This window comes from Xenopus laevis, chromosome 1L, assembly GCF_017654675.1.
Source record: "Xenopus laevis strain J_2021 chromosome 1L, Xenopus_laevis_v10.1, whole genome shotgun sequence".
In the NCBI taxonomy this organism is placed as follows: Eukaryota; Metazoa; Chordata; class Amphibia; order Anura; family Pipidae; genus Xenopus; species Xenopus laevis.
In genome coordinates this window covers 87,856,768-87,873,547 of record NC_054371.1, presented here as the reverse complement: position 1 = coordinate 87,873,547, position 16,780 = coordinate 87,856,768, and the positions used below count along the sequence as shown (strand labels likewise).

At 35.7% G+C, this 16,780-nt stretch overlaps 1 protein-coding gene across 3 annotated transcripts in view; it reads right to left on the bottom strand.

Moving 5' to 3' along the window:
* fras1.L (Fraser extracellular matrix complex subunit 1 L homeolog) overlaps window positions 1-16,780 on the bottom strand; it is a 269,516-nt gene that overhangs the window by 131,833 nt on the left and 120,903 nt on the right. For all 3 annotated transcript variants that reach the window (XM_041591087.1, XM_041591088.1, XM_041591086.1), the window contains 5 exons: window positions 15,346-15,493; window positions 13,308-13,451; window positions 12,982-13,116; window positions 6,863-7,006; window positions 1,228-1,365 (listed from right to left, as the gene is read on the bottom strand). In XM_041591087.1, coding sequence (XP_041447021.1) covers window positions 1,228-1,365; window positions 6,863-7,006; window positions 12,982-13,116; window positions 13,308-13,451; window positions 15,346-15,493 — 709 coding nt within the window. The remainder of the gene's footprint in view (window positions 1-1,227; window positions 1,366-6,862; window positions 7,007-12,981; window positions 13,117-13,307; window positions 13,452-15,345; window positions 15,494-16,780) is intronic.

The window sequence follows — 16,780 nt, the reverse complement described above, 5'->3', positions numbered from 1 at the left end:
AAACATTAGCACAGGAGCTTTCAGAAACTATTATGAAATCCATTTTTATATAATGAGCTTAAAGCAATCAGTTTCTATGTACAGCTTGTCATTGAGAATCATTTGTTTGCTTTTATTAACTAAAAAAAAAGGAGCTTAATATAAACTTATTTTAACCTAAACAGCTGTCTGAAAAACGTCATAATCTCATGAAAAATGTTAAATCATTTCCATGTACAAGCCTGGCTGTCTGCTGTAATTGGCATAGTGATAATTTAAAGGCTTCTTCTAAATTTCCCAGCTCCCAAATGAAAGAAAGAAAGAAATAATTTGCGTATGTTCCCAGAAGGCTGACAACACACAGTTTTGTTTGTATATGAATTTATAGTTATACAAACCTAAGTTACAGTTTAGGGAAATAATGTTACTATTTTTATCCCTGCTAATAAAAAGCACTGGATTCCACTTGATATGCAATATTACTATAGCAGAGGTGACACTACCTACAGCATCTATGAGAACAGTCTGCAGTGTGGCTATTTTAAGGGATATTGATGACCCTCTTAAGAAGAGTAAAGCAGTCTGAAGCCATTTTAGCTTGCCAGCCAAACACTGTTCGTAAATCTGAAACAAATAGCTTTGGAGATGTTCCAGATAGATACAGGCAACATAAGAAAACTGACAACAGAGAGTCTGGCTGCAAACAAATGAATTGCTGAAGTGCTGTGCTATCAGCTACTCCATAATGAAAGTACATGCTATGTGTCAGTATCTTGTGGTTAATGCCTAAGCTTACATTATGAAGCATACTATGGTTGGAATGATGTTTGTTCACTAAGTGACTGAGTGCTGATTACTAATTTCTATCAATGTAAAATGTGCATGGGCATGTTTAAAGCAAAGTAAATATGAATCAGTACAAATATAATCATTAATATGGCATAGATTAATATCAGATCAGCTAGATATGTACAGTAAATAGTTATGTTAAGCTATGTTACAATTTATACACACGAGACAAACTTTTAATACCAGTAAAGCCCCTCCCCAACTGCATTACCCCAACTTCCCCCAGTGTAACTATTCCTCCAACACTGTTGCACATATGTGTTGCAGGTTGGTCCATTAAAGACTGGTCCCTGATCAATGATTATGTCTTACATATAATAAATAAAAAGAATGTACAGATAATTTTATACACGACTATAAAAAACATACAAATAATATATTCTTAACAGAATGTCTTACCTATACATAATCCAGAAGAATCTGCATAATAGCCACCAGGGCATTCCAAAACACAGGTACCTCTGTAAAACTTTCTGCCCTTGGCACAAGTAAAGCATCTGCCATCAGGTAAACATGACTGGCACGTAGCGTCACAGGCTTTTCCACAAAAAAAAAAAAATATATATATATATATATTAATAAAAAATTTAAAAAACAGTATACATTTATTTACATAATGAAATCTTGTGTGACATACTGTATAAAGGGGTGGGGGTGCTCTGCTTGCTTTCAATTCTGCTTACCTTTGGCACTTGAAGCCAAAGAGTCAGATGTGGTACACAAGCAAGGGCATTTCAGGTCTCTGTTAAATAAGGTAAAAGCTATTGTAATACTCTGATTAAACTTAGCACTGTAAAAAGTGAAATTTTACCCCAGCCTATTTATTAGATCACATTAAACCTTGGGGAATGGGAACAATGAATCCTTGCTGAAGTATATGGTATACTACAGCACATTTTAAGTGGACAGTTCTAAGCAGTGAATAATCCAGTGTAAGATGCCTGAATGCCTGAATATTAATTACTCTTATAAAATACCAGCATACGCAAATTTACTGTATAGCTGTTCAAATTTGGTTTTATGGTTTTGGATTGCCACGTATAGTATAACTGTATCTAAGGAAACACTATTTAGCCCAGTCAAAATCCTTGTGATAATCAAAGCAAGCTATAACGAAGAATGCACACAAGCTATTCACAATAATTGCACCATACCCACCTGTTTTTACATGCTGTGATTATGAAATCATAGCTCACCATATAATTAAACTTTATTAGCATTAAAGGAAAACTATACCCCCAAATTGAACACTTAAGCAACAGATAGTTCATACCATATTAAGTGGCATATTAAAGAATCTTACCAAACTGGAATATATATTTAAGTAAATATTGCCCTTTTACATCTCTTGCCTTGAGCCACCATTTTGTGATGGTCTCTGTGCTGTCTCAGAGATCACCTGACCAGAAATACTTCAACTCTAACTGTAACAGGAAGAAGTGTGGAAGCAAAAGACACAACTCTTTCTGTTAATTGGCTCATGTGACCTAACATGTATGGTTTGTTGGTATATGTACAGTGAATCCTATGATCCCAGGGGGCGGCCCTTATTTTTTAAAATGCCAATTTTCTATTTATGATTACCCAATGGCACATACTACTAGAAAAGTATATTATTATGAAAATGGTTTATTTACATGAAGCAGGGTTTTACATATGAGCTGTTTTATGCAATATCTTTCTATAGAGACCTACATTGTTTGGGGGGTATAGTTTTCCTTTAAACCAACTTCTATGATAATTTCAGACATTCTGCATATGCTTCATTTTAAAGACAATCAACTCCCACAATTTATAAATGAAAGCGACTCAATGGCAATGCCTGGGACTGCTGAGGCTGCAGTCAATGATCTCCAGACAAAAACGCTCTGTACAGGACTGCTAGTTAATACTATGTACTAAATAAAGAAGACTTACAAATTATTTTGGATATTGTATACCCATATTGTTTAAGAGTTCTACAGCCCAAATTAGATTTATGAATGCTGTCTGTAGTCAAGCTTTTAATTGAGCAGTTGTGCATCAAAACTTTTTTTTCATAATAGTATTTAGGCAACACTCTGCCGACTGGATATCATTGTGAAATAAAATGTACTGATGTTTAAAGAGCAGCCGTATGATTCTGTGTGCAATGTCTGCATGACACAGTCAATTAAAAAAAAAAAGCAAGAAAGAAAACTCCTGTTTGCTCAAAATACAAAACATGGCAATGGCCAAAGACCTTGGTTAAATTTTTTGGCTGAACATGGATTACAACTGCATTTCCATTGTCTTTTCAAATCAAATACAGTAAGTGATATTGTAAGACACTTTTTTCCAGCCAACCTCCATTATCAACACATTTGTACTAAAATGTATTTACTGCTGATGTTTAGCTTTCTTATCAACCCACCTAGTAAATCCCAGAAGACCAGCAAGCATTTCTTTCCCGTTTGCCAGTCCATACTTCAGTAAATAAAGTACTTTCAGGAGATATCACTGTCTTGGCAGCATGCTTCATTCAATAGTCTGATGGACTATAGCACAACACAAAGTAATCAAGCAACTTGTGCTTTCTCCTTTGCTGGAGACCAGTAGAGGTGTCGTTTTCAGGATCTTTTCAGGTTTGCTTTGTGCTGCTCACTGAGCCAAATAATGGTCACAAAGAAGAGGAAAAACTTGCCAGCCCTTATCACTCATAGCACAAAGAGCCATAACTCATACTATGACATGAGGTTTTTTTTTTTTCAATTGTTGTGATAAACAGAGCAGTACAGTAATCATTATTATGTGCTTTATTGTTCCAGATTCCAGATAAAGAGAGTAATATTCCAGAAAAATATAGCTTGCCAATTCACTAAGTAATGCAACAAATAGCCCTCGATATTGTGGGATATAAGCATTTGTCACATAATGGCAAATTAAAAAAAAAACAGAATGACACAGCACCGCTATGGTGGAGCCAAACATGACTAGATTTTTATTGGGATGCCTATCCTGTCTCTGATCCTCCTCCAGGAAAAGTGTGAAAAGTAAAATGTTACCCCATTTATTAGATCAAAGTAAACCCTGGGGAAAGGGAACAATGTATCCTTGTTGAAGTATATGGTATACTACAGCATATTCTAGTGGAAAGTAGTGAATAATCCAGTGTAAGATGTCTGGATATTAATTACTCTTATAAAATACCAGCACACACAAGTTTACTGTATAGCTGTGAAAATGTGTTTTTCTGGCTTTGGATTGCCATGTATAGTATTACTGTATCTAAGGAAACACTACTTTAGCCCCAGTCAAAATCCTTGTGATAATCAAAGCAATCTATAACGAAGAATGCACACAAGCTATTCACAATAATTGCACCATACCCACCTGTTTTTACATGCTGTGACTATGAAATCATAGCCCACCATATAATTAAACTTCATTAAACATTAAACCAACAAAGAACTATGAGAATTTCAGACATTCTGCATATGCTTCATTTTAAAGACATCAACTCCCACAATTTATAAATGAAAGAGACTCAACGGCAATGCCTGGGACTGCTGAGGCTGCAGTCAGTGATCTCCAGACAAAAACGCTTCTGTACAGGACTGCTAATTAATAATATGTACTAAAAAAAGAAGACTTACGAATTATTTTGGATATTTTATGCCCATATTTTTAAGTGTTCTACAGCCCAAATGAGATTTATGAATGCTGTCTGTAATCAAGCTTTTGATTGAGCAGTTGTGCATCAAAACAGTTGGAGAGTAACAGCTATTATATATGTAACACTTAACTCAACACTAAAATAATTCTTACAACTCTCTCATTTTCTAACCATAATAGTATTTAGGCATGATTCTGCCAGCTGACTGGGTAACATTGTGAAATAAAATGTACTGTTGCTTAAAGAGCAGCCATATGATTCTGTGTGCAATGTCTGCATGACACAGTCAATTAAAAAAAAAAGCAAAAAAAAGAAAATTCCTTTTCTTTCAAAATACAAAACATGGCAATGGCTTTTAAGTCCTCAGTTACATCTTTTTATATTGATCCATCTCCCTGAGTGGCTGAACATGAATTACAACTGCATTTTGATTGTCTTCTCAAGTCAAATACAGTAAATGATTTTGTAAGCCACTTTCCAGCCACTCTCCATTATCAACAAATATGTACCAAAATGTATTTACTGCTGACGTTTAGCTTTCCTATCAACCCACCTAGTAAATCCCAGGAAACCAGCAAGCATTTCTTTCCCGTTTGCCAGCCCATACTTCAGTAAATGAAGTACTTTCAGGAGACATTACTGTCTTGGCAGCATGCTTCATTCGATAGTCTGATGGACAATAGCGCAACACCAAGCGATCAAGCAACATACAGTGTTTCTCCTTTGCTGGAGACCAGTAGATGTGTCAGTTTTCAGGATCTTTTCAGGTTTGCTTTGTGCTGCTCAATGAGCCAAATAATGGTCACAAAGAAGAGGAAAAACTTGCCAGCCCTAGTCACTCACAGCACAAAGTGCCATAACCCATACTATTACCCATACTATGGAATTGATATGAATAATAGAACATCAAAGTGATTATTATTATGTGCTTTATTGTTGCAATTCCAGATAAAGAGAGTTATATTACAGGAAAATACAATTTGCCAATTCACTAGGGAATGCAACAATAGCAGTCAATATCGTGGGATGTCACATAATGGTAAATTTTAAGTAAACCAGAATGACACAGTACCAGTATGGTGCAGCCATACATGACTAGATTTTTATTGGGTTGCCTGATATGAATATCCTGTGTCCCATCATATACAGTACTAGTGTATATGTAGCCAGCGGTTAATTTAATTAGATTATTGAGCCTTAATTAGATAATTAGCCTTATTCGAGGTCCAAATTTTTAGGTATATACAATTGTGTCCACCAGAAAGACAGATGTAGTCTTTTAGTGGAGAGACGAGTGGTATATGGATGTGACATAAATGATCAGTAAGGTTATAGGGGCGAGAGAGAGGGTGAGATGGTCAGAAAAAAATTAAGGTACTGAGAAGAAAAATAAAGAAGCCAGGATAGAATAATAGGTGGTTATATACTGCCAGATCTGGCCAAGCAAGAGGATCTGGGCCCGATTTAACCACCCTGCAGCCAATAATCAATCATTCACTTAAGCCTAAGGAGGCCGTCAAGACAAGGACAGCAAAAACAAGCCAATGTGATCATCATCCGATGGAATTTTCATACCTATGCAACTCATATTTTGCCAATTTTTCCCATACACAGGCTAATAATTTGCTGATCTTTTATCAGATTTAAAGGGAAAAGACCAAGTACATTACTATGTTAATGGTCAACACAATGGGCAGAAGACATAATAGAGGCCTTTAATGAATGGTGTCAATAAGCACAACATTTGCATTTTTTAAGTGTGGCCACACTAGCAGCTGCATTTGTCCCGTGTCTCCTAAAATCCTGGTAAGCAAATTGCATCTGTGTGTCAAATTGAGAGACCATTTTATAAGGTACTGACAACAGGAAAAGTGATTATATAAAATTAATCTCCACCATAAAAGTTTTTTTTGTGATTTGTTTAAACCAACACCTAAATAGCCTATTTTATGCAATTGGAAATGTGTTCATTCCATTGGATGTGTGCCGTGCTACCAGAATACCAAAAAACAATATTTTTTTACTGATAAAATATATGAGCTTTTCCTCACTCCAATGTGAACCTGTGTGGGTGTGTATAAAGCAAACACAGGATTTTTTTTTTCAGGCTGCATATGACTCCGGTTACTCTACATCTCCTCTTTGAATAGGAAAAAAAAGCTAGCATGATATATAAAGACAAAACATTTGTTAAATGACGCCAGATAAATATATCAACAAGTCTAGCTATTTTTGTGTGTCTTTATTCACATGGTTCCGGAACATTTGTTTTTACCATGCTGCAACATGCTATATTAATAGAGGCATTTATTCTTGGAAGGTGCTGTCAGCACAGTTACACCCGTATCACCTTACAAGGTTCACATAGGGTAATATGTTAATTTAAAACAGCAAACCTACCTGCACAAGTTCCATTCCACATGTAGAATCCATGGCCACAGCTGCTTATACACTTGCCAGCTTGAATCACCTGTGAGGGGTCCCTGCAGGTAATGCAATCACCTTCTGAGGCACCATGGCACATTGAACAGGATGCATGACATGCTGAATGAGGGGCAGTTAGAAAGAAACTATTTTTATTTCAAGCAGAAAAAATAAATATAGTTTGAGCACATTAGGTGCAAGTAAGGGTTTAATCCACATAAACATCTAAAAGCATGGTTATCTTTAGGCTGCTTAACATAGTCATTGAAACAGCTGACTGCATCAAAGTCTTGCTGGGTGCTAGATAGCTAAATCTCACTGGTGCAAGCTTCCTAGTACACATAGACAAGCATTTGAAATGCTTTCTTATATCAAAGCCCACCAACATTAAAAGAAATAGTTAGCGGCTGCTTTATCTTATTACTGAATGCTAACAATGGTTACTATTGATGAGTAAAAATCTCTCAATTTATTCTACATTTGCAACATTATTTCTGATTTGAAATAACATATAAAAGAACAGTACAGCCCTTCACATGTTCCCATCATCCTTAGCAATCCAGACAGTGAAAGATGTAACTTTTAAAACCCCAGTGGGATCTGGGCTGCAATTCATATTAAAACAGCAATACCTAAACAATTATTTTACATAGTTTAATGAGTTTCCAAGACAGATAGGCCAGTAAAAATAAAATGACTAAGTCATATTTAATCATGTTAAAGGCAATTTTCCAGGTAAGGAAAGAATTGTGCAACCTAGGGGCAAACATATTAACTGTAAAACTAATCGGTGTGTTACAAAATAGCTTCATATGCCAAGATCACAAATCCATGCTGTGACTGCAGAGTCTGTAGCCAGCGCTTTATAGAATTATTATGCTATTTAAATTAGCAGCCCCTGGGAAAAAAACACCATTAACACCACTATATATATCCTGTGTGTCCTTAGTTGACTTCTGTTAGTTTCATAAACAGAAAACCACATAAAATATATACAAAAGTCTTGCTATATAAAGTTGGGCCGTATGAAATGTATATGAACAGAGATATTAGGGCTCAATATGAAAGACAAGGTGCAAAGTGCAAAAATCAGGGCTAAATCTGCAATGTTTTCCTACTTTGCATCCTGTTGTCTACACTGTGTGGATTACTGCAGAACTCTACTCTTTGTTTTAGAGATAACTATGGCTAGCCCCAACGCTGCCTGTATTTGTCATACTGTATTCAGAGGGGAGGCGGGGAGAATGTAGATGTCCTCCCTCTGGCCCACCTCCCATTTAGGGAGCAGGAGAGGACTCTTGCACTTCTTTACCAGATCTTTCCCCATACATATTAGGGATGCACCGAATCCACTATTTTGGATTCGGCCGAACCCCCGAATCCTTTGCAAAAGATTCAGTCGAATACCGAACCAACTCCTAATTTTTATATGCAAATTAGGGGTGGGAAAGGGAAAACATTTTTTACTTTCTTGTTTCGTGACAAAAAGTCACAGGATTTTCCTCCCCTTCCCTAATTTGCATATGCAAATTAGGATTCGGTACAACCGGGCATAAGGATTCGGCTGAATCTGAATCCTGCTGAAAAAGGCCGAATGCTGGATTCAGGGCATCCCTATTACATATACACAAATGTGAGTGTTTTTGTTTACGGTCTGGGTATCAGCAATACCTATAATCTTGAGTAAAGCAGTAGTAGAACATTATACAGTACGGACCTTAGTTTCAAATAGGAAAAGAAAACCATTTATTTGGTTACATAGTTAAAAGGGAAGGTTTAAAAACCTGTGAAAATAAGGGGTAGGCTTTTTGCGCCTTTCTGCGCATTTGTTCAGGGATCAAATAAAATGACACATACTTTTAACACCATGCAGATATTATGTTCTACCTCAGTAAGATTTCATTGTTTATAGGTGTAAATGTTATGTTACTATGTAAAGGTGCTCTATATAATATGTATATGTTCATGATGCATTTAATGAACACACATTCCCCTTGTAAATGTAATCCTGAAACCTTATAATATGGTCAAACTCATAGCTGAGTTATTACTGTTCATAGACAAAGAGTGCAGATGAAAACAGAATGGCGGAACTGCAAATATGCAGAGAGTGAATATTATCTGCATGCACTATGACTCCACACTGGACTGGACAATAAAAAAAATTTTTCTCAATGCTACTATATCAGCTTTTAGAATAACAGGGCTATACAATTTTCTTCTATACTTTATCACAATGGGTGCCATCTGGTAACCCAAAAGCCTCCAGCAAGAATTAAAGGGTTATCTGACGCAGGAGAATTAACTGTGATTTAGTGGCTTCCAAGACAAACTGCACAGAGGATCAATGCTTTCAAATGGATACGGCAAGTTACATATTACTCCTAAACATGTTTATTGGGATCATTTGTCTTGTTATGTATTCATTACTTTGCCCTGATTAAGCCTTAGCAAACCACTGGCCTTAATGATATTGCAGGGAAAACATTTGGCCACTGGCAGTGCGAAAAAGCCTAAATTCTATATTACAGTATTATTTTTAAATGAGCAACTATATTCTTAATGCAATCCTTTAAATAAGGCACACAGCACTACATCCCACACGGACATGTACTATATTGCTGAGATTGATAACTTTGATGCTTGAAATGCACTTTGCCCTTATATCTTAGTGTGTTGCTTGCTGGTGTATTTTAAATATGATCACATGATCACTGTTCGAAGCTGCCCTGGTGCAATAGTTCATAAAAACCATTTAGCAATAAGCTTTAGTGTGCTGCTAGTATTATAACCAACATCTCATTTGCTGGTATTGGTTACTGCACTGAGGCAAGTTTGCACAGTATTTGTATATTAGCGTTATCATTACTTCTGCATAAACATGGGCAAATGCGTTAGAGAAAGGCAGATGTTCTTGTTCTGTTTTGTGATTTTGATCCTCCAATGACCATTAGTATTTGGATAGCTCCAGGGTGGCTGCTGCAAATCAAACCCCCAAAAAATGCATGACAGTATGTGGCAGTGGTGAACAGGTTTAACCAAATTAATAAGCTTTACTTGAAACAGATTTCTCCAGTAACATTTGGGGCTTTTAAGATTTTGCAGTCTAAAGTTACAATGTAACTTAAATAATATATAAGAGTTAATATTTGCTTCATGGGTTATGGGGACTCCACATAAATAACAATACATTTGACATCCTGAATTACGTTTGAGTGGAGAATAAGTGTCTGTTCCTTTAAGAGTTCTACAAGTGCTGGCAAATCCTAGTTTGGGCAACCACTTCTATAGAGCCTTAAATAAACAGATATTTTATTTTGCGTTTATAGTAACACTTCAGACTCTACTTATCTAAAAAGCCATTAAACCTACTGGTATTCTGATTATTTACATAGACTGATGCTGCTTAAAACAAAGTAGGCACCTAAGTGTCTTGAGAGTGAGCAGAAAAGTATTTCTTGGCAAAATATTCAAGCAACATCTCAGCTTTATTTTCATTGTATTCTTGATAAAAGTTGTGTCAAACTGATTGGTGTGCAACTTGTAATTCTAAGTGTCAGGCAGTTATTCAGAAAACTCCGAATTATGGAAAGGCCGTCTCCCATAGACTCAATTTTATCCAAATAATCAAAATTTTTAAAAACAATTTCCTTTTTTCCCTGTAATAATAAAACAGTATCTTGTACTTGATCCCAACTAAGATATAATTAGGAGGCAAAACCAGTCTATTGGGTTTATTTAATGTTTACATGATTTTCTTGTAGACATAAGGTATGAAGATCCAAATTAAAGGGATACTGTCATGGGAAAAAAAAATTTTCCAAAATTAATCGGTTAATAGTGCTGTTTTAGCAGACTTCTGCACTGAAATCCATTTCTCAAAAGAGCAAACAGATTTTTTTTATATTCAATTTTGAAATCTGACATGGGGCTAGACATATTGTCAATTTCCCAGCTGACCCAAGTCATGTGACTTGTGCTCTGATAAACTTCAATCACTCTTTACTGCTGTACTGCAAGTTGGAGTGATATCACCCCCCTCCCTTTTCCCCCCAGTAGCCAAACAAAAGAACAATGGGAAGGTAACCAGATAACAGCTCCCTAACACAAGATAACAGCTGCCTGGTAGATCTAAGAACAACACTCAACAGTAAAAACCCATGTCCCACTGAGACACATTCAGTTACATTGAGAAGGAAAAACAGCAGCCTGCCAGAAAGCATTTCTATCCTAAAGTGCAGGCACAAGTCACATGACCAGGGGCAGCTGGGAAATTGACAAAATGTATCAGTTTGTCCACCCAAGCACTCACATGGTTATCTGGAAATGGCAATGCATCAGTTTGTTCACCAAGCCACTAATCTTTTTCCCTTTTTTATGTGCTCTGGACTCAGAGTGTATTACTTTATGACTTTATTGCCATGGGCATATTTCCCGCTTTAAGATGCAGAGCATTCTGTATGTATCTTTTAAGCACTGCCTAAATATACCTTTGGTATAGTAATGCTATGTTTTAGTAACAATCTGTAGAGGGGAATGAAAACCGGTGTACTTTTTTTGCCCTGGACTATCAAAACAACATTGCTATGTCTGTTTTAACAGACATACAAAGTAGTTCTTTAGTTAAGACTATTCACTTTACTGTATGACATATAATGGCAAGTGAAATCTGCAGGAGTACCATTCAAGATGGTACTCATGTGCCTTGTGACATTCAGATTGCTTTCATTCCTGTCCCTACACTCCATAGGACTTAGAGTACACAGTATTAGATATGACATTTTTGGCACAACAGACAAAAACACAATTTTGTTGTGGGCAATGAAGCATGGAATAATTTAGGGCACTATAGGAAGCTTTATGTGGTTGATGCACGCATTTACTTTGTTGAGCAGTGTTTCTTCAATAATAAATGTGTGTTTGTTCAACTTGGTACAGGTTAATACATATGCCATCACAGCCACAGTGCATCTAATAAATATTATTTAAATAAATATTTTTTGGCCTATCACTGTTATTACTTGGGAACAGTTGAAATAACCGTTTTGTAAAAGCTTTATTAAAGAGAACTTTTTTTTAATAAAACTGAAGTTTAAAAATTAATGAAATCTATTATTCCTGATCAGTAGCTAAAAATAAGTTGCAGCAACAAAGCTGCCAACAATAACAAACCTATTGTGTAAATGTTATATACTTGTAATTGCTTTAGTCACATCAAAAGTCAACACTTAAGGCAAAGAGAATTCTGTATTATACTATAGGTGTTAACAAAGGTGTTTCTGTACAGGTTGTTGACAATGAATTATGAGCACTCTGGAACGCAAAGCATTCTCTACCAGCTTTATATTATGCAATCAGTTCAACCAAGCTGAACTAAAGCAAATTGGATTTATTCCCATGAGAACCAATGAACAAAATTTCCCAGAGACTTTCAGCAATGACAAGTCTGCTTGCACAATTACATACAAGCTTTAAGCTAAAAACATTGCATTCAGTCTCTACTAGCAACAATGTAAAGCAAAATAATGAGGTATAATACTATACTTTCTATGAGGTATAATACTAGAAAGACATGAAGACAGAAGGGCTTTACTTATATACTTATGTATATGAAAGAGTGAATTTAGTCCAAAATGTAGATAACATACAGCTGGAATAGAATATTTCTGAAATCCTTTCATCTTTTCAAAGTGCATATGGCAAAACATTCAGCTACATATCTATCAATAAAAATGCATGCTACTGGCTTACATGCTGATAGCATAAAAGAAGAAATATAAGGCAGTAAACACGAATAGACACAATAAAAAGATAAATACTCTATATAAAGCACTGCAGAATAAGTTAGCACATTATAAATAAAGAAAAATAATAATTATTTTTCTACCAGACAAGCAAAGATGTGATCAAATTTCATCAGGGCAAAAGCCAATCAAACTCTTCAGAGAAATGCTGATTATCAAGAAAATACATTTTTGGCCTGTTGTCTGGGGTTAACACCGCATCTGATGAATACTATAAATCCTAAAATTAAATACATTATTCATAATCCTAAACAAGCACACACACTTAAAATAAAATTATTTTTATTTCACCTTTACAGCTATGACGTTGTTGAAAGTAGCCATCTCCACAGTTGGGGACACACTGGCCATGTTTCAGCAGCAGGGATCCCACACAAGATGTACACACTAATCCATTCTTACAGCTGGAACAGGACATTTTACATTCTGTCAAAAGAGCACAAAACATCATGTCACAATTGGAGGGTTATAGTGAGTTGAAAAGAAGTCAGTTATAATTTCATCACAGTTAATGGGAAAAAGGAAAGTACAGTAATTATACAATCAGGTCTTAATATTCTTCATAAAAGAAAATTAAAAAGGTATAGCTTTAAGAAGACTCCTTTGTCCATCTGTACCTTGACATGTTTTGCCATCCTGATAGAAGCCTGGGTCACAGTTGACCACACAGTGTCCCTTCTGGAGCAAATGAGCCTCATCACGGCAGATTTCACAGTGTTCAACAGACTGAGAGCAGGTTAAGCAGTCTGGGTTGCAGTGATCTAGAACAAGGCATAAAGGAGTGAGCTGTAAATGGCAAGATTCATACTCTTCTGTGAAAAAAACATATAACCATGAGGGCAGCACTATAAAATATATAGCTTCTTTTTTTTTTCTTTCATTGCTGATAGCATTTATATACACCTGCTGAAAATAACGTAGGTTTGTAAGAGGCAATCACACACATTAGTCTATGTTAGATGGAGCAAAGACCAAGACTATGAACATAACAACTAATGAATGTAGAGTTTAATCTCTAGGCACCCTTTACAAATTGATGGCATTTTTAAACTTGACCCTATTTTAATGAGTAATGCAATGCCAAAAAGTTCACTCTACATTGTTTATCCCCTGTAAGGTATTTCCATTTACGCTGAACTCACTGGTACTGGTGTAGAGATAAGGATAAGATCTGTTTCTATCAATGCATTTTTTATGCGCTTAATAGACCAAACAAATGCTGCCAGTAACTTTTAAGGTTTATTTTCACTTAAATGGTTTTCATAGGTAAAGTTTTTAACCATATGCTGATATTTACCCCATGAATTTGAATACAAATTGCAGCATAAGCATTTTGAAACCTGTATGATTTATTACATATTTGACACCTGTGTGATATATTAAATATCTGATTTTGCTAAGTGAATCATTTAGCGTAAAGAACAAATGTTTCTTTGAAAATGCAGTTTTTTAAAGAGACGTGCACTGAAGAGTGGATTTTTTCTTCTGTTACGTTATATTTTAATACCTCTTATGTTGCAGTATTATATAAGATCAACAAAAACTGTAGACCTTAAAGTCTTGTAGGCAAGTACCTAACCTAGTGTTCTCTAATACTCTTAAACAATGGTGACATTTAATTCAGTTGGATGCAGCTGTTGTTACTGTCTTCTGTGTTTTATAAAATTTTAATTTTTGTATATGTATTAACCGCCCTTAACACAATTATGTACTTATTTGGAGGCAACTGCTGATTTAGGCACCCAGGTTGTGGGCCAAATGGGCTGATCAGATCTTTGCCCCCAGATGAAGGATCTGCTAACAACAGGGGCCTATCCAAACCCATCAGGAGAGGATGGCATTAATGGCCTGAAAAAGTCCCAAACCACCTGAATTATAAAGTCATTGCAATAGTCTAGACTGGAGAGGCTTTCATTTTGGCTGTATACACAGTCCAAAAAGTTGCTGAATTGGTCTGGAGTGGTCAATAGAATATGTTGGTTTGTGCATGGGACCAGAGCCTTTCAAGTAATGAAATGTGAAATTGCTCCCACACTCAAAATTTTAAACCAACCAGGTCTGCCTGCTATTTATTCCCCAGTTTCTGCTGAAAAAGAGCTCCACTAGCACAGGATACCACCACCAGCTTACCTCAGTTTAGTGATGATGTTACATGTTGAATTATACACAAAACACTACCTTTTATTCCCAGCAGACAACAGTAATTTTTCCTCAATTTAGTGAGTGGCCAAGTAAATAGGTAGAAGATGAGAGAAAGGAGTTTTCTGGGTAGACTACAGACAAATTGACTCTTTTTTATGCTACCATTACACTAGTTCTACATTAAATTATATAAAAGCAGTACTGTACTTTTACAAGGAAATGGAATACTTGAATAAAGTTATGTAAATGTGTATGGATTAAAGAAATGCAATAAATAAATTAAAAGGTCATCCCTGTTGCAGAGCAGGAAATTTGTGGTTCACAAATGGATGTCACATGGGGCAGTTAAAGCTCAGCAAAAAAAACATTTTAAAGTCAGTGAAATAAGAGTGTAAGTTGGCATTATCTGCACATATTGTTCACATTTACTTTTAATTCACTGTTTGGCATGCTTATTTGCATACTTGTGAGCCAAATAATATATAGTAATAATAGGTAAAAATAAACGGCTACCTGATCTGCATTGTGGGCAGCACTCTCCATCCACACTCACAGCAAGGGTTCCAAGAGGACATGAAGGACACGATGGTGAGAAGCAAACAACCTGGCCTTGCTGGCACTCACACTGTCTGCATGCTCCTTCTGTCCACTTCTCCCCATTCTGAAATAGAATTGTTTAATAAACCTGTTTATTAGCAGTAACAATGAACTGAAATGAGTTCTTAAGTATTTATACCACTTTTCCCATGGCCTTTATAGCAATTATGGTGGCTATAACAGACTAATAAATTATGCCAACATGTTCAAGAATCCAAGGATTTTCCAATGTGTTTTTAGACTTTACATAAAACCACCGTTTTAATGTCCAAATATAGAAGGCCAGTGTATCACTTAAAACATGACAGTAGCTTTGTAGTAATATGTGTAAGTGTGAGATGTAACAGTTCTAAGTCAAGTTTTCCATAGATTGTATTTTGCAAGCATTGTATTTTGCACATGATTCCTTACTCCCAGTGTTACATATCTGGCTAAAATAAGAATACAAATAAAAATGCTGTCTATACAGGCTTCCACAGCCGTCATAAACAATATGCCAGCTTGCACTCGTGTGAACAGATATTCAAGGAAGGAAAGCAGGGTTTTTGAGGCAGGCACATTAGTAGCTTTGACAAGGAGCAAATATTACTGTATACTTGTGAGGAAACCAGCTGACCCCAATGAAAGTCAACAGCAACATACATATAAATATTATTATGGAATACTATAGTATGAAATACTACTTTTGAAATCAGTCAGAGCACTATTTAATGAACCTGCACCTATGGAGAAAATTAGAAAAAGTGGTGAGCCACATTTAAAAGTTTTTCATTTCCATTAATAGCTCTTATTCGATATCTTTTATAATATCAATAAGTGGTTTGCATGTGCTGAGGATCACCTTTGAATAAATTTAAAAGAAAACCTAGTCATTCTGGTTTATTACATATCCTCTTGATGTAAAAAATAAGCCCTCAGGGTATAAAACTGAACATGTCTTCCGTTGTATGACATTGATATATACTGTAAGGAAAAAAGTGAAGCGAAGTGAAATTTTGTTATGGATACCATACTGTGCAACTACCTACAACTTCAGTGGTTAATGAAATGCAAATTATTATGGTTTGTAATGAATTCTGATGTCTAACCTGTAACTGGGGTGTAGCACAAAGCTGTGGTTGAACAGCAACTGCTTACAACCCCTAAAACCTCAAGGATTCTAGAAGCTGTTCCTGGTATGCCATTTATCCAACATATGGAACCTATTAATCTGCCTGCTGACTTACCCTACCTACATAGTCAGCTTATTAATATGTTCCTATATTTAAGTAACATACAGCATACAGGTATTATCCAGGCTTTTTATTGTTGTTTATATAAACAAATCACACACATTCAGAAAAATGAAAAT